This window comes from Pinus tabuliformis, chromosome X, assembly GCF_031772625.1.
Source record: "Pinus tabuliformis cultivar Carrire ecotype Pingquan chromosome X, CPIR1, whole genome shotgun sequence".
Taxonomy (NCBI): domain Eukaryota; kingdom Viridiplantae; phylum Streptophyta; class Pinopsida; order Pinales; family Pinaceae; genus Pinus; species Pinus tabuliformis.
In genome coordinates, this window is record NC_142308.1 from 1,420,786,252 (window position 1) to 1,420,809,903 (window position 23,652).

Here is a 23,652-nt window from a genome sequence, read left to right on the forward strand (position 1 = left end):
CTCTTCCCCTGCTATCCCGCAAATGCTAGAGCCGCATCCTCCTCCTCCTCTTTCTTGATTCGACCTCCTTTGCCACTACTTCCCGCCTTGGTCAACCATCTGATCTCTTCTTGGTGAAGAGCTACCCACATCTCTTCCCATCCTAGAAGATTAGCTTTGCACAAAATGCTTTGGAAAAATGTCTCCCACTCCTCAGAGACTAGATTCAAGGCAGTCCTCACCAAGAACCCCTGATCGGCGTGGCCCCTATGGAAGTAAGTTGGTCCTGAATCTCTTGCAATCTAAGGAGGAATAGATCTATCTGCTCCCCCTTCTGCATCTAATACGACCGCAGTTGATTCTCCAATAACATCTTCTGTTGCACAGAAGTGCCCTGATACAATGTCATCAAAGTATCCCACATCTCCTTCGCTGTGTTCTTTTCAGCGATATGTGGTACGACATGATCCTTGACCCCATCAAGGATTATGAATTTTTCCCTTGCCATTGCATTATCATACTTCTCATTATCAGTTGGGTCTATTGGGATAGCCACAGTTCTCAAGGTGAAGCCCTTGATGCGATGTCTATCCAAGACTGATAGGATCTTGGCCTTCTAGATGACAAAGTTGGAAGCCCCATCCAACCTATCCCGATCCCTCAAATCGTTCACTGCCATCTCTGCTCCTCTTCTGGACTCCCTCTAAGATTCGACTTCCCTCCTGGAAATCTCCCTCTAAGTGTTGATTTCCCTGTTGGAAATCTTCCCGCCAACTGTCGAACAACTCCCCTCCAATTCTCTTTGCAATTGCAACTCGAATATGGATTTCTTGGCTAGAAATCCATCAAGGTAGTGACTCCCTCTACCTTGGTTCTGTCCCGTTAGGTACTATTCTGTTTCAACAGAAACAACACCCCACCCAATCCACAATCTGCCTAGAGCTCCCTAAACCCCGGCAACTAAAGAAATTGAGCCTTCCAGCTCTGCGCAATCCCGGCAAAGGCTGAATCACTCCTCTAGCCAACTGTGTCAAGCCTACCTGGCTGAGTAGGATGACGTGCCTCTTCGTGAGCCTCTTCCGCCTCTTTTTTCCTCTGCGCTGGCCCTCTCTCTGGCTCAAAATGATGACACAGGCCCTCTGCGTCACTCCTTCTCTATTTCCTTTTGCTTAGGAGCAGATTTGTCTCTCGAGACAGCTGCTACTACTATAAATTTCTGATATCGTTCATGCCTTCAGTCCTCCTGTCATCTGCAACTGCTCTAAAACCATGTTGAAATTTCTAAGTCTAACATGTTAGATATCCCTATTGCATTATCTGGTTTATTTCACCTACCTGTTTATTCCTTAACAAGTTATTTATACATATAAATACTGAAAATAAACACAAATACAGCCTTAACTCATATACAGATCAGCAACTGAAATACAAGACAAACACACAAGGGACACCGTTATTTTTGAACAATCGTCCTAGGAAAAACCCAATGCGAGAAAATTGGTGCAGCAGTTCTGAGGGTTTTATTATTTTGTAGATTTCTTGAGTACAACTAGGGTGCCGAACTAGCTCACCCAACAAAGATTGTTACAGGCAGTAATACCTCTTCTCGGAGACAGATATTCAGCTAGTCTGCCCCATGAAAATCCTTCTGGCGCTTCTCCTAGGCACTACGTCAGCCTTGCTAGCCTCAGCATAGCTCTAGAACACTCTGCGTTAGCCTTCTGCCTCTCTGCGTCAGCTCTCTGATCTTTTGCGTCACCCACGCAGGCCCCTCAACCTCTGTGCAGTCTCTAGTTGCCTCTGTGTGGCTCCTTACCTCTTCGTCAGCTCTTTAGTTACTGCGTTGACCCTCAGGCACTATCTCTGCCTCTCTACTACGTACTCACTGCCCCTCGCTGCAACAGATCACTTGTTTGAATATTCTCAGCAAACCCCGCTCCAGAAAATCGAACTAACTGATCAATCTTGGTGTATCTCCAACAAACCCTCAAGTCTCCTCTTATACTTTTCCTGTTGAGTCTTCAACAGCCGAGATTGAGTCTCTAATCGACGACGAAGATTAGATTTGGCTTGATCCATGTCATTTAGAACATTCTCACTTAGTTTTATATTAATACCCATTAATATTTTAATTTTCCTAAGAACTCCATCAAAAATATTAATTATTTTAATATCTCTCTAACCAGGTGGAATTTCCCCAAATCATTTCTGGGTCTTGGAGATCTCATGTGCTTTAGCCTTTCCACCAATTTTCATGGCTAGAGCACATCCAATGTTACCACAAATCAACAGTATCACTGTTGTGTAGAAATCTCTGTTGGGTGAACCAGTTTGGCACCCTAGTTGTACTCAAGAAAGTTGCTTAGTAATAAAACCGTCAGAACTGTTGCACCAATTTTCCCGCATTGGGTTTTTCCAGGGACTATTGTCCAAAAATAACAGTGTCCCTTGTGTGTTTGTCTATTATTTCAGTTGATGATCTGTATATGAGTTGAGACCAGTGTTGCGGGGAGTGCCCCCCCCCCCTTCGAACCCGCTCCCGAAACGCGCTCCGGGCGGGAGCGGCTCGGGAGCGGGTCGGGAGCGCGCTCCCTTAAAAAAATTTACACTCCCTGCTCTGATAGGGAGCGTTTCAGGGAGCGATCGCTCCCGAGCTCCCGGAGCGCTTTTTAATGCCCGGGAGCGATCGCTCCCTGATCGCTCCCGGGCATTAAAAAACGCTCCGGGAGCGATTTTTAACCGGCCGGGAGCGGTTCGGCGGAAAAAAATTCCGCCGGACCCGAAAAATTAAAAAAATTTAACTAATTTTTTTTTGTTTATAAGCCCAATGGGCCAAAAAAAAATCATTTCAACTTCATTGAGCTTGAGATTGAGAGCTGAGCAAGAGCAAAGGAGCAAGGAGCAAGAGCTGAGGAGCAAGGAGCAAGAGCTGAGGAGCGAGGAGCAAGTGCCAAGGAGCGAGGAGCAAGCTTGCAGAGGTAAGTAACTTAATCATTTAGTTAGTTTAGCTGGTTAGGTAGTTAATTTGGTTAGTTTAATTTACCTGTTTGAGTTTAAAGATCATTAATTTAAATTAAATTAATAAATTAAATGAATTAATCCCAATAAACTAAATTAATTTGCAGATTCAAGACTCAAACCCTACAAACATCAAACACGATGGACCTGAGGATTTTTATTGGCATTTTCCTCTTCCTGGTCCCCTTTCTGGTTATTATGGTGGTGGAGAGTAGGAAACGGAGGGGGCCTGAAACTGAAGAGGTGGATGAAGAAGCCGGAGGAAGTCAAATGGGTGAAAACCCCAGTGAGGAGGATGTGGAGGAGGGTGAACATGAGGGTCAAAAAACTAAACAAGACCAAACTCCATTGTGGAAATATGTTCACAGGGCTGAAACAGGGAGAGGGGGTGGAACCACTAAATTTCATTGCCCCCATTGCAACACTGATTACACAGGCTCATACACCCGTGCTAGAAGACACCTCTGCGGGAAAAGGCCATGGGATGGAGAGAAACAAATAGGAATCAAAACTTGTAACGCGGTGTCAACAGCAGATAGAGCCAAATACATAAAGGAAGAGGAGGACGTCCAATACAGAGCAAAAAGATCAAGGGGTTTCTTTGAACCAAGCTCACAAAGAACTCCTTCAGCATCCTCCCAAGGCAATGGATATGGACATGGAGGCACAGGGTCATCATCTTTACGCCGTAGAACCATATCAGATTTCCTTGATGAGGGGTGTAGGAATGATGTGGATTCAAAAGTTTACAGGTTCCTCTATGCATGTGGGATACCATTCAATGTTCTACGCTCACCTTATTGGCACGAAATGGTTTCTGCCATAAATGATGCCCCTAAAGGATACAAGAGCCCTGGGTATGACAAGGCAAGAACTGTTGGCCTTGATCATGAAAAAGCAAAAATATCACATTCTTTGAATAAAATGACAAGTTCTTGGACTGACAATGGGGTGTCCATTGTATCTGATGGATGGACAAATGTAAAAGGCAAGCCATTGATAAGTGTTCTTGCTGTGTCCCGAAGTGGTCCCATCTTTCTAGCCGCACATGATTACTCAGACAAGTTCAAGACCGCTATCAACATTGCAGAAGCATTGCTTGAAACAATTGAGCGTATTGGCCCATACAATGTCATCCAAGTCATCACTGATAATGCTCCTAATTGTAAGGCAGCGGGAGCAATTATTGAGGATAAATACCCGAACATATTTTGGTCTGGATGTTTGGTTCACACATTGAACCTTCTGTTGCATGATATTGTCAAAAACAAAAATGAACAATACCAATGGATTGGTGATTTGTACAAGAAAGGAAAAAAAATGATAAAATTTATTACAAATCATAGCAATACCCATGGCCTTTTCCGCAGTCACTCGAGATTGGAGTTGCTGAAGATTGCAAGGACTAGATTTGGTAGCTATTACCTCACCTTCAGGCGCCTTTTGAAGGTAAGAGAGGCATTAGCTAGCATGGTATCAAGTCCACATTGGCAGGTGTTAAAGGAAAGGGCTACAAATGTAGCTGACATTGCAGGTTTTGAAACGGTGGAGGAGGCCGCTCTTGATGGGCAATTTTGGACAACTGTGAGACAGGTATTGGATTTCACCAAGCCAATTTATAACATGATTCGGTTTGCAGATACAGACAAACCAGTGATTGGCGAGGTGTATGAGCAAATGGATACCATGTTGGGGGAAATAAAAGACATTGTTCATAACAGAGATCCCAACTTGTACAAACTGATTCACGATTGTGTGTGTGAACGGTAGAATAGGCTTAACCTTCCACTACATTGCTTGGCGTATATCCTTACGCCAAAATACTACTCAGATTCTTGGTTGGGCAAACCTGCAGCAGGGGGTGGTGTTAGGACCAAACCCCATTTAGATCGAGAGGTAACTAGAGGATATCTGGAAGCATTAGAAAAGTTGGTGCCTGACAGGGAGGAATGTGCAGCTGTGCGCCTTGAAATAGGTAGATACTTCACTGGCAGTGGTTTGTATGGTAACTTCCATGCAATGGATGACAAAGATAAATTTGATTCTCTCACATGGTGGGAAACATATGGCGGCCACGGACTTTTGCGAAAATTGGCAATAAAAGTTCTTTCACAGGTTGTAAATTCTTCTTCTGCAGAGAGGTGTTGGAGCACCTACAATTATATACATAATGTGAAAAGAAACAGGCTCAACGAAAACCGAGCAGAAAGCTTGGTTTATGTGCACTACAACTTGAGGTTGTTGAGCCATTACTGTGATCGGGCTAATGAAGATCCCACATATAAAATTTGGGACAATCACCCTGAGGACGACAATTTGGAGGATGGCATTGTACATATGGAAGAACTAGAAGAGGAGCTTGTACGGGATGAAGCTGAAGCAGCTGCAGCAGCCATGGCACCTCCACCTCCACCATCCAGTAGCAGTTCTCGGGGCCCGAGTCTTGTTCCATTGCTGTCGCCACCTCCATCGACACCCTCGCGTGGAGGCTCTAGTTCTAGTCGTCGGTCTGGGCGGGAGACTCCTAGAAGACCACCACGACCTACTTATACTCCTGGAGACTCTCGTGGCAAGGGCCACTTGTAGATTTACAGTTTACTTGTCTTTTTTAGTTTCTATTAGACTTGTCACTTTAGTTTTCATAACTGTTCAGTGTTGAGTTTTGAGTCCTTGCCTCTTGACTCTTGACTCTTTCATATCATTATGACATTATGATATTTTTTGTAAACATTATATCACTGTGACAATGAAAATTTGAAGTTTGAAGTTGGGCCTTGGCAATTATAACTCATTGGTAATGATTGTGAATTATGAATATGATGCTTTGTGAAAGACTAGTCACTAAAGTTGTTTCATTTCATCTCATTATTCATGTTTCATTTTATAAATTTTTAACATTTCATATCATGTTAACAGTTAGAAGTTAGGAGTCAGGACTTAGAAATATCTTCGATATTACTTCTTGTAATGGTTAAACTTGGCTTACAAGTACAACTTGTTACTTTGGTGATCAATGATGATAAATGTTATTGAATTTTCAATTCTGAAAGCTTGAAGTTGAAACTTTAATATTGAATTTGATGAATCATGATTTATAAGACTCAATATGTTGCAATTGTAATATGTATTTTAATTTTACTAAGGTTGATGACGATTATAATTTCTAGATGATTGATGTGATATGGTTCAATGATCAATTTATGTTTTTTTATGTTTTTTATGTCTATTTCATCATTCTACATGTTTTTGTTGACATATATGTATCAAAAATTAAAAAATATAAAAAATATATATATTTTTAAAAAATCGCTCCGGGATTCGCTCCCAAACCGGGAGCTTCTGAAAATGGTCGCTCCCGCTCCCGCTCCCCGCTTCCGCTCCCGCTCCCAAGTAACATTGGTTGAGACTGCATTTGTGTTTATTTTCAGTGTTTATATGGATAAATAACTTGTTAAGGAATAAACAAGTAGGTGAAATAAACCGGATAATGCAATAGGAATTTCTGACGTGTCAGACTTAGAAATTTCAACAAAGGTTTCTTCGTAATTTATCCCTTCCTTCTGAGCATACCCCTTCGCCACAAACCTGGCTTTGTATTTCTCCACACTGTCATCTGCAACATATTTGACTTTGTAGATCCATCTCGAACCTACCACTGACCTGTCCTGAGGCCTAGGTACCACTTCCCAGACATCATTGACCATTATAGAATTGTATTCCTCCACCATAGCATCTACCCATACTTGATGCTGAACGGCCTCCTGAAAACTAGAAGGTTCCCCAACCTAAGCTACTAGGGTCTAGTATCTGTCTGGCTGTCTTTGCTCCCTTTTATCATTCCTGGGTGCACCAATGAAGTCCTCTACATCCTGTAGAATCTGTCAAAGTTCCTAGCTCGTTCTTCCCCTAGTAGTGGGTACATCTATAAGCTCTTCCTCTTCCTGAGATTCCTCTTGTTCTAAAGCTTTGCCTTTAGGAGAATTGTTGGTACTAGTTTCTACTGGTCGAAGAGGTTGGACCAACGGATCATCTTTTGACTGCTCCTCAGAAGGCATTTCTCAGGATTTCCTGAAAGCTCTATCCTCCATAAACTTTACATCCCACCGAACTACTACCTTCTTACTCCCTAGAAGATAGACTCTATATGCCTTAGCATTCTCGCTATATCCCACAAGATATTATTTCTCAGCAGTTTGATCTAATTTCCTTCTCTTTTCTTCGAGTATACGACAATACGCCAAACTCCCAAATATCCTGAAATGACCGACTTCAGGTGTCTTCCTGGTGAAGACCTTCTCTGGAGTGATTTTGCCTAATGCCTTATGCGAAGTCCTATTCTAGACATACTCTGTCGTGCTGCATGCTTCTGCCCATAGGCATTTGGGCATATCCTGATCATACAGCATTGCCTTAGCTGCTTCCACAATAATCCAATTTTTCCTTTTTGCTACTCCATTCTGCTCCGGATTGTAGGGAGTTGTCCACTCTCTTTTGATGCCTTCCCTACTGCAAAAATCAGTGGAGTCCTTGTCAACATACTCTCCACCATTGTCTGAGTGCAACACTTTTATCTTCTTTCCTGTCAGATTCTCCACTAGAACCTTGAACTCTTTGAATCGACCAAAAACCTCATCCTTGGTTTTCAGAAAGTAGATCCAAGTCTTCATGGAATGGTCATCGATGAAGGTGACAAAGTATTTAACACCACTAAGATCTTTTGTGGACATCGGTTTACAGATGTTTGAGTGTATCAATCCTAGAACAATATTAGCTCTATTGTTACTTCTAGAAAACGTTGCTTTGGCATACTTGCTTAGAGCGCACCCTCTACACACATCTCATTCGGTACTTAGTTCTGGAACTCCTGATACTGTTTTCCTAAGAATTCTCAGAGCCCGATGGTCTAAGTGTCCCATCCTCCTGTGCCATAGTTCATTCAAATATTTATCCCCATTGCTGCCTATCAGTGCCATTGGGGATTCTAGTTGTAATCTATACAGCCTGTTACTTTTGATTCCAATATGGGCCTTCTTTTTCCAACTTGGATGTTTGACATATACTTTCTCCTTAATGAAGAAAACGTCATAGCTCTTGTTTTGAAGTTGAGATACGGAGAGTAAGTTCATCCCCAATCCTGGCACATGCAGCACATTGGTTGCTCAAAGCCATTCTCCTACTTCAGTTTGAAAGACTACAATACCTCTTTCTACGGGGGTACACTTTGCCTTATTTCCCATGGTGATCTGAAAATTCATCATTTCTTCCTAATAATCTGAAAAACATTCTCGAATTCCTGTCATATGCCATAAAGCTCCACTATCTATATACCAAACCTCAGAAGAGGCAGAGCTTGCTAGGCAAGTGACTTCTTCTTCCAATCTAGAAGCTAACATAGAATAATCGTGATCCATGTCCCTTGTGCTATCTTTTGGAAATATGTGTGAGTCCCTTTGAGTTGATGCCTTTGCATCATGCTCTTGACCCATAGCCGATTCTTCTCTCTTGTTGCTGGATCTCTGCTCTGATACCATGTGAAAATTTCTAATCTGAAATTCTACTGCAACTACTGATTTATTTCACCTACTTATTCTTCACAATAAGTTATTTATGAAATCCCTTCAGCAAATATTAAAATAAATTCTACTACAACTATCACATAATTACACAGAGAAAATACATACATAAGAACCAATCACATCAACACAATTGTTTTTGGACAATTGTCCTCGGAAAAACCCAATGTGGGAAAACCAGTGCAGCAGATGAGGGTTTTATTAATCTTCAACAACAATCGCTTTTACAAGGAATGATTTTACAGCGAAACTGAGAGAAAACACCTGATACTTTCCCCTGGAACCTTTCTGACACCTTGGAGACCTTTCTCCCACTTCTGCATCACTCTGTGTGGCTTTGCATGGCTCTGCGTCCCTCTGTGTCAGCCTGCATGAGGGTTGCGTCTCCCTCTGCGATGTCTCTCAATGTCCCTGTGTCACCTCCTCCTCAGTCACTGACTGTTGTTAATGCCCTACTCTTCCTCCACCCTACAATTCTCCCTCTGAAATCGATCTTTTTCTCTTAGAGAATCGATTTACCTTGAGATACTAAGTATATGTCGGTGTGTCTCCAAATGGTCCTCAAGTCTTCTCTTATACTTTTCCTGTTGATGAATCAACGGCTAAGATTAAAACAGACTTTATCATCGTCTCTTATAAGCTTATCACCCTTATCTTTATTAATACCCATTAATATTTTAATTTTCCTAAGTTTAGACTTCGTTACCCATTAAAAATACTAATTATTTTAATAACTCCTCATCTTGGTGGAATTTCTCTAAATGATTTCTAGGTCTTGGAGATCTCATGTGCCTTAGCCTCTCCATCAAATTCCAAGGCTAGAGCACATAACAATGTAAACTTTGAAACAAGAACTCTGGCTAAAAAACCCCGAAAAAACATAAAAAAACAATGCTAAAAACGAAAAGTGTATATACTATAATGATGGTTTTTTTAGGGTCAATTTTGAACATGTTTTAAAAATGGCAGTGAAAATGAATTTTTTGTGCAAAAATTGTGCAAAAAACACCCTGAAAATGAAAAGTGTTGATATTGGAACGATGGCTTTTTTTTAGGGTCAATTTTCAACATTTTTAAAAAATGCCAGTAAAACCGAATTTTTATGTGCAAAAAACACCCTCAAAGGAATAACACTTTTTTTTGGAGTAAATTTACAACATTTTGAAATAATGATGTCAAAAATTTTATCATGACTCCGAAAAAACATTAAAATTTCAAAATAATAATGAAAACATAAAATTAAAAATAAAAAGAAAAATTAAAACAACGAAAAAATAAATAAATAAAAAGTTAAAAAAATTAGCAAAACTTAAATAAAAATATATATTAAAAACAAAACATAAAATTAAAAATTAAAAAAAAAAAAAAAATATATATATATATATATATATATATACAAAAAAGACAACAAAAAAAGGCAAACATAATTAAAGAAATAAAAATGACAGAAAAAAAAACAAAAAAAAAATCAATCATAAAAATGTAAAAAAAAAACAAATTAACCTATAAAACATAAGAATTTAAAAAAAAAATAATAATAATAATAATAAGAAAAACATATTTTCAAAAAAAATTATATTTTTTTTAATCTCGTAACAAAAAAATTTGGGAAAAAACAAAAAACAAAATTTTAAAAAACCATAAAATTAAGAAAGTAAAAATAGAAAAATTTTAAAAAGCATGTAAAAAACTAAGGAAAAATAATAATAAACAAATTAAAGTAAAAAATAAATAAATAACTACTAAAATTAACATTAAAAAAAGAAACCAAAAACCATTTAAAATTTTAAAAAAATACATATTTTCAAATTTAAAAAAAAAAGAACAATATATTTTTGATTTAAAATATATATATATATAAATATATATATAATTTTGATTTTAAAAAAAATATGTTTAAAATATTTCAAAAATATATATTTTAGAAATATATATATATATATATATATATATATATATATAATTAAAAATTAACCACAAAAACTTTTTAAAATTAAATTTTTATTTTAAGAAAAAGAGCTCGATTGGTGCTTTTTTTTAAATAGATATTTATTTTAAAAAAAACAACTATAATTTTTATAAACAAAAAATATTTACTTTTATTCTTTTTAATGTTTTAAATATGAAATTTATATTTTAAAAAAACTATATTATATGTTTCTTTTAAAAAAAATCAAAAACTGCCCATAGTGTTTTTTTTTAATAAAAATTATTTATTTTGAAACAAAAAAATTAAATATATGTGTGTTTTAGAAAATAATATATATATATATATATATTAATTAATTTTAACTTCTTCTTTTTTAATAAAAGATATATGGTTTTATAAAAAAAATAAATGTGTTTTTTTAATCAAAAATAGATATATTTTTTTTAATTTTAAATATTTTTATTTTTATTTTTAAATTTAAAATATATATATATAATTTTTAGATTTTAACTGTTTTTTGGTTTTTTTTTTTTATTTGAGTATATTTTTTTTAAATGTTTTTAATCTTAATTTTAGTATTTTTTTTTATTTTTTTTTGTTAATTTTCTTTTTTTTTTAAATCTAATATGTTGTTAATATTTTTTTTTTAGTTTTTGTTATTGGTTTTTTTTTTTTTTCTATTTTTACTTACTTGATTTTGTAGTTTTTTTAAATATTGTTTTATTTTATTCTAAATTCTTTTTTTGTTTACGAGATATTTTATTTTTTTTTAATGTTTTTTTGTCTTTTTTATATTTGTTTAACATAAAAAAAAATTAAGTGTAAAAAAAACCGAACTTTTAAAAAAAATATCCACACTTAATACATTAACAATTTAAGTGTCAAAAATTGTTAAATTTAGAAAATAATTATTTACATTTCATATATTAGAAAATTTAAAGTCAAAAAATAGGTCTTTTAAAAAAAGGGCATGATGCAAAATCGCCACTTTTTAAAATCAGCGTGCAAATCACTAACATTCTAAAACGTAACGTACATTAAAAAAAAAAATTAAAGTGTAAAAAACTATGCTCTAAAAAAATATGTGTTTTGCATTGCCCCTTTTCAAAATCGGGTCACTTTTTTGCTATCTCTATGAAACGGGTAACACTATCAGTTCCCGTTTCAAAGTTTACAATGTTACATCCGATGCTATCAAAAATCAACAGAGAGGGGGGCAGACCAGGCCTACGCAGTGCCAAATCATCTTTCTCAGCCAGGAAGGATCGACGCAGCGGCCGGGTGGAGGTGTTCCAGCTCTCACTGTGATTGCGTAGAGCTAGAAGGGCTCAAATTCTTTAGTTGTCGAGGCAAAGGGAGCTAAGCAGATTTTGACATGTGGAGCTTATGGGATGTTGTTTCTATGAGTGCAGAACAGTGTCTAAGGAGACTGAACCAAGGTAGAGGGAAGCACTACCTTAACAGATTTCTAGCCAAGAAATCTAGATCCGGGTTGCAGCCGTAAAGGAGGATTGGAGAGAAATGATTTGACAGTGGTCGGAGCATTTCCGAGAGGGAAATCAGGACTCAGAGGGAGTCTAGCGAAGAGGACCAGAGATGGCAGCAAACGGATTGAGGGATCATGATAGATTGGACGAGGCTTCCAATTGTGTCATCTAGAAGGCCAGGATCCTGGCAATCCTGGATAAACATCACATCGAGGACTATGCCATGAAAATCGTAGCTATCGCAGTTGACCCTAATGCAAATGAAAAGTATGAGGAGGTCGAGGCGCAAGCGAAATGCATGATCCTAGACGGGGTCAAGGATCATGTCATACCACATATTGCTGAGAAGAACACAGCAAGGGAGATGTGGTAGACGTTGACCACCTTATACCAGGGCTCTTCTGTGCAGCGGAAGATGTTATTAGAGAATTAGCTAAGGTCATATCAGATGCAGAAAGGAGAGGAGATAGATCGTTCCTTCTTAGGTTGCAAGGAATTCGAGACCAGCTTACTTCCGTGGGGTCTACACCAAATCCAGAATTCATGGTCAAGACAGCTCTAAATGTAGTCTCCAAGGACTGGGAGACGTTTGTCCAAAGCATTTTGGGCAAAGCGACTCTCCCCAGTTGGGAGGAGATGTGGGCAGCTCTTCGACAGGGAGAGATCAGGAGATTGACCAAGGCGAGGAGTAGCGGTAAGGGAGTTTGAATCAAGAAAGAGGAGGATGCAGCTCTAGCATCTACAGGACAACAGGGGGTTTAGAAGAAGAAGAAGAAAGATATCTCCAAGGTCAAGTGCTTCAACTATGGGGAGCTGGGACATTATTCCTCTCAGTGCCCCAGGAAGAAAGGCAAGGGAGAAGCTTCTGACTCAAACGTTTCTCCAACAAAGACGGAGAAGGATGTCGAAACTGATGACGATTGTGCCATGAGTGCTCATGCGCCTTTAGAGAAGAGGTGACCAAACATAGAGTTGTAGTCGAGAGGATTACATGGATGGGCAAGATCCTTGAGGTGCCCAAACTCTTGGATCACATATGGCTACGGGAGCCCTTAACGACAGTAGCATGATGACAGGTGTCAGGTGGAGCAAGCGGTGATGGAACAGAAAGGCAGTGCTAAAGTGCAGAAGTCTGTAGCAGCGCAATAGAGGTTGCAGCAATGTGAGAGGCACAGAGGTGTTTGCAGCAGTGCCATGGCAACAGAGGGAGCACGGGATAGCAGTTGAGGTAGCTTCAGCATAACAAGGCTTCTAGACTGGTTGGGATGTCAGTGTTTGGGAGAAGTCGGTTACTTACTTCTCAGTGAACAAGTTGCACTGCAGCCGTTAGCAGTGGCAATGTTATGGGCACCATGATGCAGCATGTTGAGAGGGAGATGCAGTACAGATGTACAGTGGCAGTGGTAGTGTCATGGGCAACAGTACAGGAAGCAGCAATGCAGTGGATGTGGGGCAGCTAGCCAAGCATCAACACAGGGGACCGATGCGGAAGATCAGTGTGATGCTTCTATGGTGAAGCATTGCTAGAGCACATTCCTCGCTAAGAGGGAGTATTGATTTTGGGTAGCATCGGATGTGCTCTAGCCATAAAATTTGGTGGAGAGGCTAAGGCACGTGAGATCTCCAAGACTCAGAAATCGTTTGGAGAAATTCCACCCGGATGAAGAGATATTAAAATAATTAATATGTGTAGTGGTCCCTAAGTCTAAACTTAGGAAAATAAAAATATTAATGTGTATTAATATAAAATGAGTGAGAAAGTTCTAAGTGACGAGGATCAAGCCAGTTCTAATCTTAACCGTTGATTAGGGACTTAACCTCGGTCGATGAATCGTCAACAGGAAAAGTATAAGAGGAGGCTTAAGGGTCATTTGGAGACACACCAAGAGAGATCAAGAATTCGATTTTTTGGGGCAAAGTTTGCCGAGGAAATCGAGTTAGTGATCAGTTGCAGCGAGGGGCAGTTCAGCAAGGGATTTTCATCTGAGGCTGAAGAATACATAGCAAAGAGGCAACGTAGTACCAGAGAGGTAGTGCAAGACCTAGAAGGGTTGACAGAGAGGCAGCAGGAGTTGACGCAGAGGACGCATGAGGTCATAGAGGCTGACGCAGGCAGTGTAGAGGGCCATAGAGACTGAAGCTGGGCTTTAGAGGTAGCACTGGGGAGATTCTGTGGGGCACACTAAGAGCAGATCAACGGGAGAGGGTGACGGAGTTCCTAAATAGTGACGCAATTCGAGAGCAGTGCTTGGAGCAGCTTTTGTTGTCCAGCACAAGGAACAGTTAAAGTCATTGTGGGGTTGAACATCCGATTGTTGATTTGCCAGAATATTTGTCTCTGGATAGAGGTACTAGTGTCAAGGACATTCTCTGTTGGGTGAGCCATTTCTGGCACCCTAGTTGTATTCAAGGGAATCTGCTTAATAATACAAACCCTCATATTTGTTGCACCAGTTTTCCTGCATTGGGTTTTTCCTGGGACGATTGTCCAAAAATAACGGTGTCCCTTGTGTTATTGTTTCTGTTTACTTTAGTGCATGATCTGTATATCTGTGAAGGTTGCATTTGTGTTTACTTCGATGTTTATGCAATTAAATAATTTGTTAATGTAAAGAACAAGTAGGAGATAGTAAACCAGAAATTGCAATTGGGGTTTTTGATGTGTTCGATTCAAGAATTTTCACACTATGGGCAATAGAATGAAGTGTACTCTAGTAGGGAGAGGCACCATAGATTTTCAAACAGAAGCAGAAACTAGTACTAGAGCCACGAATGTACTACATGTGCCACGATTGGGCATGAACTTGATTTCAGTGTCCCAGTTGCAGGACAAGGGATACGATGTATACTTTGTCAAAAAGAAAGTATATGTCAAGCATCCCACCTGGAAGAAGGTGAGACAGATTGGAGTTCGAAGCAACAGGCTATATAGATTGCAGATCGATTCTCCAATGGCACTGATAGGCAATAATAACAACAGTAGAAAGGAGATTAATTAACTATAGCACAAGAGGATGGCACACTTGCACCATGGAGCACTCAGGATGCTCAGAGAGACGGTAATAGGAGTTTAAGCTCTCAGCACCGAGCATGATGATCTATGCCGAGGATGTGTACTTGGAAAGTATGCAAAAGCAGCGTTTCCCAGAAGTGATAGCAGAGCCAATGGCATGTTGGGATTGATACACTCAGATATTTGTGGCCCTATGTCCACCAGAGCTCTTAACGATGGCGAATATTTTGTCACCTTCATTGATGACCATTCCAGAAAAACCTGGATCTATTTCTTATAGACCAAGGATGAGGTCTTTGATCGGTTTTGAGAGTTCAAGGCTCTCGTAGAAAACATGACAGGGAAAAAGATCAAGGTACTACGTTCAGATAATGGTGGAGAATAGACAGATAAAAACTTCACAAATTTCTGCGCCAAGGAAGGTATCAAAAGAGAATGGACTGCTCCCTACAATCCGCAGCAGAATGGAGTAGCGGAGCGGAAGAACAGAACCATAATCGGGGCAGCAAAGGCCATGTTGTATGATTAGGATTTCCCTAGATTCCTATGGGCAGAACCATGCAACACAGTAGTGTACATTCAGAACAAGACACCTCACAGGGCTTTGGGGAAGAAAATGCCAAAGGGAGTCTTCTCAAAGAAGAAACCCGAGGTAAGTCATCTGAGGATATTTGGGATTGTGGCCTATTGTCACATTCCAGATGAGAAGCGTAGTAAGTTGGATCAGACTACAGAAAAGGGGTATCTCGTAGGATATAGCGAGACCTCAAAGGCATACAAAATCTACGTTCCTGGCAGCAGAAAGATTGTAGTGAGGCGAGATGTAAAGTTCATGGAAGATCAATCATCAGATGTTCTTTTAGTTCAGCAGCAGCAGGGACCATAGGTAGAACATGCAAGGGGACAGTCACAGGATTCGAGTACAATGACTAGCACTAGCATCTCCTCAAGAGCAGGAGATCCAGGAAGTTCTCAGCAGACAGAGTTGCAGGTACAGGTAGAGGATCAGATTGAACCTCCCACCACCAGTGGTAGGACCAGTAGGCAAGTGCGTCAAACCTTGAAGGATGCAGAAGAGTTTGTCGGAGCTCCTAGAACCGACAAGAGGCAGCACAGGCAACCTGACAGATACCAAGCCTTGGTGGCTCAGGTTGCAGAACCATCTAGTTTTCAGGAAGTCGCACAACATCAAGTGTGGGTGGATGTCATGGTAGAAGAGTACAATTCTATCATGACAAATGATGTGTGGGAGGTGGTGCCTAGACCAGAGGATATATCAGTTGTGGGTTCCAGGTGGATGTACAAGATCAAATACGCTGTAGATGGAAGTGTAGAGAAATATAAGGCTAGATTCATGGCAAAGGAGTATGCACAAAAAGAAGAAATAGACTATAAGGAGACCTTCGCCCCAGTTGCCAAATATATCTCTATCAGATACGTCATATCCCTAAGCCCAGATGGGATGGGAAATTCACCATATGGACGTCAAAACATCATTCTTGAACGAGGTGATAGAAGAAGAGGTGTACATCGAGCAGCTTGAAGGCTTCGAGACTCATGAGAAGAGCACTCACATATGCAGATTGAAGAAAGCCCTGTATGGGCTCAAGCAGGCACCTAGAGCGTGGTACGGCTGGATTGACAATTACTTGCAGCAGTTGGGATTCATCAAGAGTGATGCAGATCCCAACCTCTACTATCTGATGGTGGAGAATGAGCCTTTCATTCTGGTTTTATATGTAGATGATATGTTTCTGACGAGATCATCGAGGCTCATAGAGAACTACAAGAGGAACCTTGCAGCAGAATTTGACATGAAGGATATGGGGTTGATGCACTATTTTTTGGGGTTGGAAGAATGGCAGAAGAATTAGGAAATCTTCCTTGGACAAGGAAGACTACAAAAATTCTGAAGAGATTTAGAATGCAGGATTGCAGATCCATGGCAACACCCATGATTATCAACTGGAAAAAGATAGATGCCTCAAGGGACAGGGAAGTCAACCCCACCTTGTACAGACAGCTAATTGGGCCACTCATGTATCTGGTCAACACCAACTCAAACATTTGTTTCACTGTCAATACCCTTAGTCAATTCATGGTGGAACCGAAAAGGGTACATTAGGCAGCACCTAGGCACATTCTCAGATATGTGCATGGAACAATCAGACTCGGGTTGAGATATACTCAATGAGATGACGTCAGGTTGAACCGATTCACAGATGCAGATTGGGCAGGTAGTTCAATGGACAGGAAAAGTACCTCCAGGTACTGCTTTAGCGTTGGATCAGGGATGATCTCTTGGTGCAGAAGGAAGCAGAAGTCAGTAGCACTAAGCTCAGCAAAAGCAGAATATATGGCAGCTAGCACAACGACGTGCGAAGCCATATGGCTTATGAAATTACTGGTGAGTTTGTTCAAGAAGAAAATGGGAGCGACCAGTGTTTACTGTGACAATCAGAGTTGCATAAAACTCTCTGAGAATCCAGTATTTCATGATAGGTCGAAGCACATTGATATCAGATGTCATTTCATCAGGGATTGTGTTCAACGTGGGGCAATCCAGCTACAGTATGTACCCACAAGAGATCAGGTGGCAGACATACTCATGAAAGTTCTAGGGAGAGCTAAGTTCATCCAGTTCAGGGAACAAATGGGTATGGTGGAGAACCCGTTTCAGTAGCAGATGGATTCTCAGTTGCAGCAGCAGCAGATGAGAGGGAGTTGTAGTGCAGAGGCAGTAGTTGACAGCAATTCAACAGGGTCAGCAGCAGCACAAATGCAGCTCATATCAGAATTGCATAGTAGTTGGTGGACAGTAGAGCCAGACATCAGCAGTGCAGTGGGAGGTGTTGCAGAATCAGAGTAATGTTTCAGTAGGTTGCAGCACTAGAGCACATTCCTCGCTAAGAGGGGCATTGATTTTTGTAGCATCAGATGTACTCTAGCCTTGAAACTTTGCAGAGAGGCTAAGACACATGCATTCTCCAAAACCCAGAAATCATTTCTGGAAATTCCACCTAGAGATGATTTAATTAAAATAATTAACTTTTTTAAATGGTTCCCTAAGTCTAAACTTAGGAAATTTGGTTAATTAAAGGGTATTAATTAAGTCGTGGTGAGAATCTTCTAGAGGAAGACATGGATTGACTTCTAGTTAATCTTAGCCATTGATTATGTTTTAATCTTCGTTGTTGGTGCTCCAACAGAAGATTATAAGAAGAAGTCGATGGGTAGATGCAGATCGCACCAAAGCAGATACTAAGTTGCTAAAGCAGATTGATTTTTTCAGTGGCTAAAGTTCGACAAGAGAAAAGCGAATCAGAGAGTGAATTACAAGTGGGAGAGAGAGGGCAACAGCATAGTTGGAGAGTGCAGGACGAATCTGGTGGAGGCAGCACAGAGGAGGGATGCAGGTCAGCACAGCAAAAGGGTTGACGTAGGTCCCACGCATTCACTGCACAAAGAATGACACAGAAGGGCCAACGAAAAAGGCAAGAGGTCCTCTTCGGGGTCAAAAAATCGCTATGAAGTGTGAGAAAGTCACCCGTAAATTTCTCTCAATGAATCTTCCTCTATTTTATCTTGTACATAAATTATTGTTGAAGGTTAATAAAAGAAACCCTCATCTGTTGCACCAGTTTTCCCACATTAGGTTTTTCCGGGGACAATTGTCCAAAAATTACTGTGTCACTGTGGTTATATGTGCTAGTATTTTCCTTGTATTTATTCTCCACAAAATTTTATTTGTGAAGGTTGCAATGTATGTATTTTGATATTTGTTGTAGAAAATTGCAAATAATTTGTTTAAGTAATTTAACAAATAGAAGAGATATTATCTGTTACTACAGTAGGATTCGGGTCTCCAATTTTTCACAGTTAGAAGCAAAAAGAGGTATCATTAATGAAGCCTTAAACTCCTTCGTCAGACCTTTTTTCTACAGCCTTGTCTAAGACTTGTTTCAAAACAATTAAGGAGAATGCTTTTACCTTAGAATAGGCATATCAAGTAACCAAAATTTTGCATCTCACATAGGTAGAACTTGCATCTTCATCTTGCATTTCAGTTGATTATATAATTGGAATCATGAGCTCGACTTGAATCTTGCATTTGTTTTAAAGGCTTGTTGAATATCACTTTACTTGAAGTACGCATTTTATTTACATCTGCAAGTCTATTTCTTATTGCTCATATATCCAGTTGTTGTAATCTTTTGATCTGATCATACTAACATTTTCTTGCAGCAGTTACTTATCTTGTGACTTGACATTTCACTTGCAAGTGTTTCTAATTTGCAATTTGAGCATTGCTAATAAGGCACTGGTCTATCATTCTTAATCCTTAAGTGTCTCATTAATCTAATTTAATATATCTATAACATCATTGCTCAACAATAATAACTTCACTTGCTCATCAATCCTTAATCAAGTTACCTATAAGAGTGACTGCCTTCCCCTTTAATCTCCTAGGCTTGTTGTTCCAACAAGTTTCCCCCTTCCATCTACCCTCAGGGACTACCCCCCTTAGCTTGTCTAAGAGAGAGCTTAAACGGGGTGAGTAGGGATCAGAGTTGTGAAAATTTCATCTATTGCGGTAACTGGAAATTATTCTTCTAACTGTAAATTTAATTATGCAGTTTATTTGTTACGACAAACAATGAATAAATTTTCACCTTGATTTAATTAATTATGATTAATTAACCAGTTTTAATAAATTTAGAGTTAGGAAACATTAAAAAATTGGACAATAATCTAATTAAGTCATCTCTAGGTGGAATTTCCAAAAATAATTTCCGGGTTTTAGAGATCTCATGTATTCTAGCCTCTCCACAAAATTTTGTGGCTAGAACACAACTGATGCTACAAAAATAACAAGAGTGACAGCCCCTACTCTGAGCGTTGCACCTTAGGTGTACACTTTAGGCAACAACATGGTCCATTATATAGGTCATAAATGAAGACCAGACCAATGGAAACAAAAGGTTTTTTCTTATCTTAGAGCAATATAATTCTTTCCATGCAGTGTCTAATAAGTTTTCCTTTGTTATTATAAGTTACAAACTGTTTGTAAAGTTATGGTATTTTTCCTTTGTTATTGTAAGTTACAAACTGTTTGTAAAGTTATGGTATTTACCACTAGGTGGAACAGTGAAGGAGAATGAAGGGTGAGACTCACAATTCATTTAGTATTGAACATTGAATGCAAGGTCTATGATAATAAACAGACAAGAACAAGATAGTTGAAAGAAGGAATGGGATGGATAACTTGAATGTAGATATTTTGGTTCCCTCTAACATTGTTTTTCTTCCCCCTTTAACAAATATAAGGAAATAAGGCCAACAACATGAAATGTCCAAGAAATGCCTAGAGGTGTTTCCTAGGGATTTCCAGTGGGATTTTAGAAACTAGTACATTTTAAATGTTTCCTTCCAAGAAACATCCTTGAGGGAAAGTTCCAGTAACAGAGAAAAGAAAACGTAATGTACACTAAAGACCACCTCACAAACTCATGCTTCAAGTTAATTGTGATTAGTGCACATAGAGTTTACAAAAAGAAATACCACCCAAAATAAATATTCATACGGTTCAAACATTACCCAAACTAACAAATAATACTATGTTTATCAGTCATATATCTACTTAAAATAAGTCCAACTAAATAATTAACAGATAATTAAACAACAAAACTTGGTGATCAAACCAATAGAGAAAAAGATAAAACTAAATATAATTGTTTGCATACCACTTTTTATTCCTTAACAGTAGGTAAACTAAACTATAACAAATATAATCCAGTTCTCACTTCAGAAGTACCGGCTCAGGCAGGTATAACAAAGCAATAAATGGACAAAAAAGGAAAAAAGAGATGCTGAATCTCTAAGGAAGCTTGCCAAAGGGGCAAGGAAGAATTCAAGGCCTGCATATTGAAAAAGCTTAGTTGCATCTAAAATTACATAGAACTAAAATATACATTGAAGAAAATGTTTAGGCGCACATGAAAAGCAATAAACCTTTACAACAGGACACAATGAGAATGCGATTCAAAGTAAGTTCTCCAAACATTGTTGTGAAGGGAAAAGATGGGAAAGACCTAAAAACATGAAAGGAATGAAAAACTACCAAATTTATTACAGGAATGTTTTCTATTTAGTTAGGACGCTTGATGATTACTTCGGGATAAGATGCAATCACTTACGGTATGATTCAACTACTTGAAGAGGAGAACCTTGTCAAGATAGGAAAAGCTTATTACAGGAAGCAATTGTGAGGAGGGAAGATGCAAGGAACTTATATGTTGAGTATATTCTTTTGTTACCAAAATATTATTTTTTATCCTACATCTGATATATAACCAAGGCAACATAACTTGTTTTAACCTGAACATTGTCAAAAAAGACTGCAGCCATTATTTCCTAGTCCATGGGTAGTCTAACCATACCCGATTTTAGAAACACCAGTTCAATACAACAATCTCACACACACATGCATGCAAGTCAAAAATAGTATATAAGAATTTAGTGTACTACTAACTTACCAAGACATTCAACATCATCTGAGTGCCTTATAAATAGATAATGTTGTCTTCCATCTCACGTACAACTTTTAAGATCAAAAGTCACATGATAAATTGTATACAACGAAAGCTAAGTGAAAAACAAAATTCAGACACATGCATCCACACAAATAAATATGATTCATTAATCTTTTACGAAGAATAAATCTATGCATCCACACAAATAAATTCTAAACTAATTTGGAGGTAGGCTTATTAAAAGTAGTTGTTCAATCAATGAAGCATGGTTGTGAGAAAAAGTGACTACCTTCAATTTCCACAGCATTAATCGACCCATAAAAGTGTTAAGAAAAATAGACATTGGAAACCATGGTCGTGTCACTCCTATTGATGAAATAAGTACGAACTTTGGAACCTACAAGAAATATTTAAAAATTGTAATCAACATAATAACATACAAAATTTCCTGTAATTATTAAAAATATTAATAAGAACAAATCTGAAATGTAATTGATTCATGCCTCCAAGGCACATTTGCCAAACTAGAATGTATTCCACACCGTTATATGTTATGACCTCCAAAGGCATAGTTTGTGTCAATGTATAAAAGATAATTATGATGTATTATTATGAAAGCCAGAAAACTAAGAAACTCAAGTTAAATTGAAGCAGAGGTTATACCAAAACAAGATTAAAAGTACATAGCAAAATCCGTTAATTAACTATACAGTAAACAATTCCAATGTAGAAACATATGATGTCCTAGACACTTCAAGTACAAAGATAGATTGATCTCTTGAAAGAAGAAAAGAACCCAAAACTTTCTATTCTTAAGACGAATGCCATTAGGCCACTAAAACTTTTCAGAACACTGGGACGATTTGAAAACTACAGAGTTACATTTTCTCCAAGATTAAGTGAAGAATAAGGGTAGCAAATAATATGGATTAAACTTCCCCAGAAATCAAGGTCTCTCCACACTCCTATCTGCTCCATGCTTCACCTTGTACACCCAATGTGAGCCTACTACTGATTTGCCTTTTGGCCATGGCACAATCTCTCAGAAATCATTATGTGGGAAAATTAGAAAGGCAGTAAAGATTTCCTCGATATTGATAATTACTTGTAATGTTTCTCATTATTACGATTCTTTGTATCTTCTTTCTTTAGTTCATCAAGCAATTACCAAAAGCAGCAGCACATAACATAATGGACACAAGATGTAGGCACATGCTAGGGCAAAACCCCCCTCGAGAGGAAAACCCAGTCAAAGTAATTATTCCTTTCAATAGTATTCTTCGAAAATCTTCACCCTAGACCAAGACGAGACGTTCCCTCCACACCAAGTCCGCCTCCAAAAGATTGACCTCTTCCCAGTAACTTCAACTATGCAGCAACTTGCAGCAGCCAGAAGCTTTTGGCAGCAATCCCACTTGGAAGACTTTGATCTCCCAATCAAGAGTACGAAACAGAGAGAGACCACCACAAAAATTTAGATTTTCCTTGATTCCTTAGACTCCCCCAAACTCGCATTCACTTCGACCTCCCGGCAATAAACTTTCCCAACTACCCACTTCGCACTTCTGCCCAGCAAACAGATTTTCACACTTCTTCCTGGTAGATAGAATTCGAACTAGATGAGAAGTGATGATCCAAATGAATTCGATGTCCTTCCTTTTATAGGTTTCTTGTGGGGTTGAATAGGGTCTTAGGCCGACTTGATCTTCCCTTAGGCCGACATGGTGTGGAGGTTCCATAATTCATATTTGACTCAATATTAAACCTTTTTACATTATTTGAAAGCAAAAGAAGAGTCTCCTTAAATGTACAATAATTCTATAGACTCAGAATGAATCCTAGAAGTCCACAATGGGAGCTTTGACCTAAAACAAGGTGACCCAAGCATGAAACCCATGCTTTAATAAGTCACAATAATAATAATAATAATAATAATTATTTTCTTTATTCTTTTGACAAGTACACATAATGACTCAAGTACATTATTGAAGACTGAACATAGTTACTTTTTCCAACATTCACTCTTAACTAGGGAGGTATTCATAATGTACATATACAATGGAAGATCTCAAACTATATGAACCATGAAGAACTTTAGGCACCGCAATGCCATGGACTA

The 23,652-nt window shown here is 38.7% G+C and overlaps 1 protein-coding gene across 1 annotated transcript in view; it reads right to left on the reverse strand.

The window, feature by feature from the left end:
* LOC149145361 (uncharacterized protein At5g02240-like) overlaps positions 1-23,652 on the reverse strand; it is a 221,663-nt gene that overhangs the window by 137,305 nt on the left and 60,706 nt on the right. Inside the window, exon 4 of the mRNA XM_089448496.1 lies at positions 21,823-21,930. Within this exon, the coding sequence (XP_089304622.1) occupies positions 21,823-21,930 (108 nt within the window). The remainder of the gene's footprint in view (positions 1-21,822; positions 21,931-23,652) is intronic.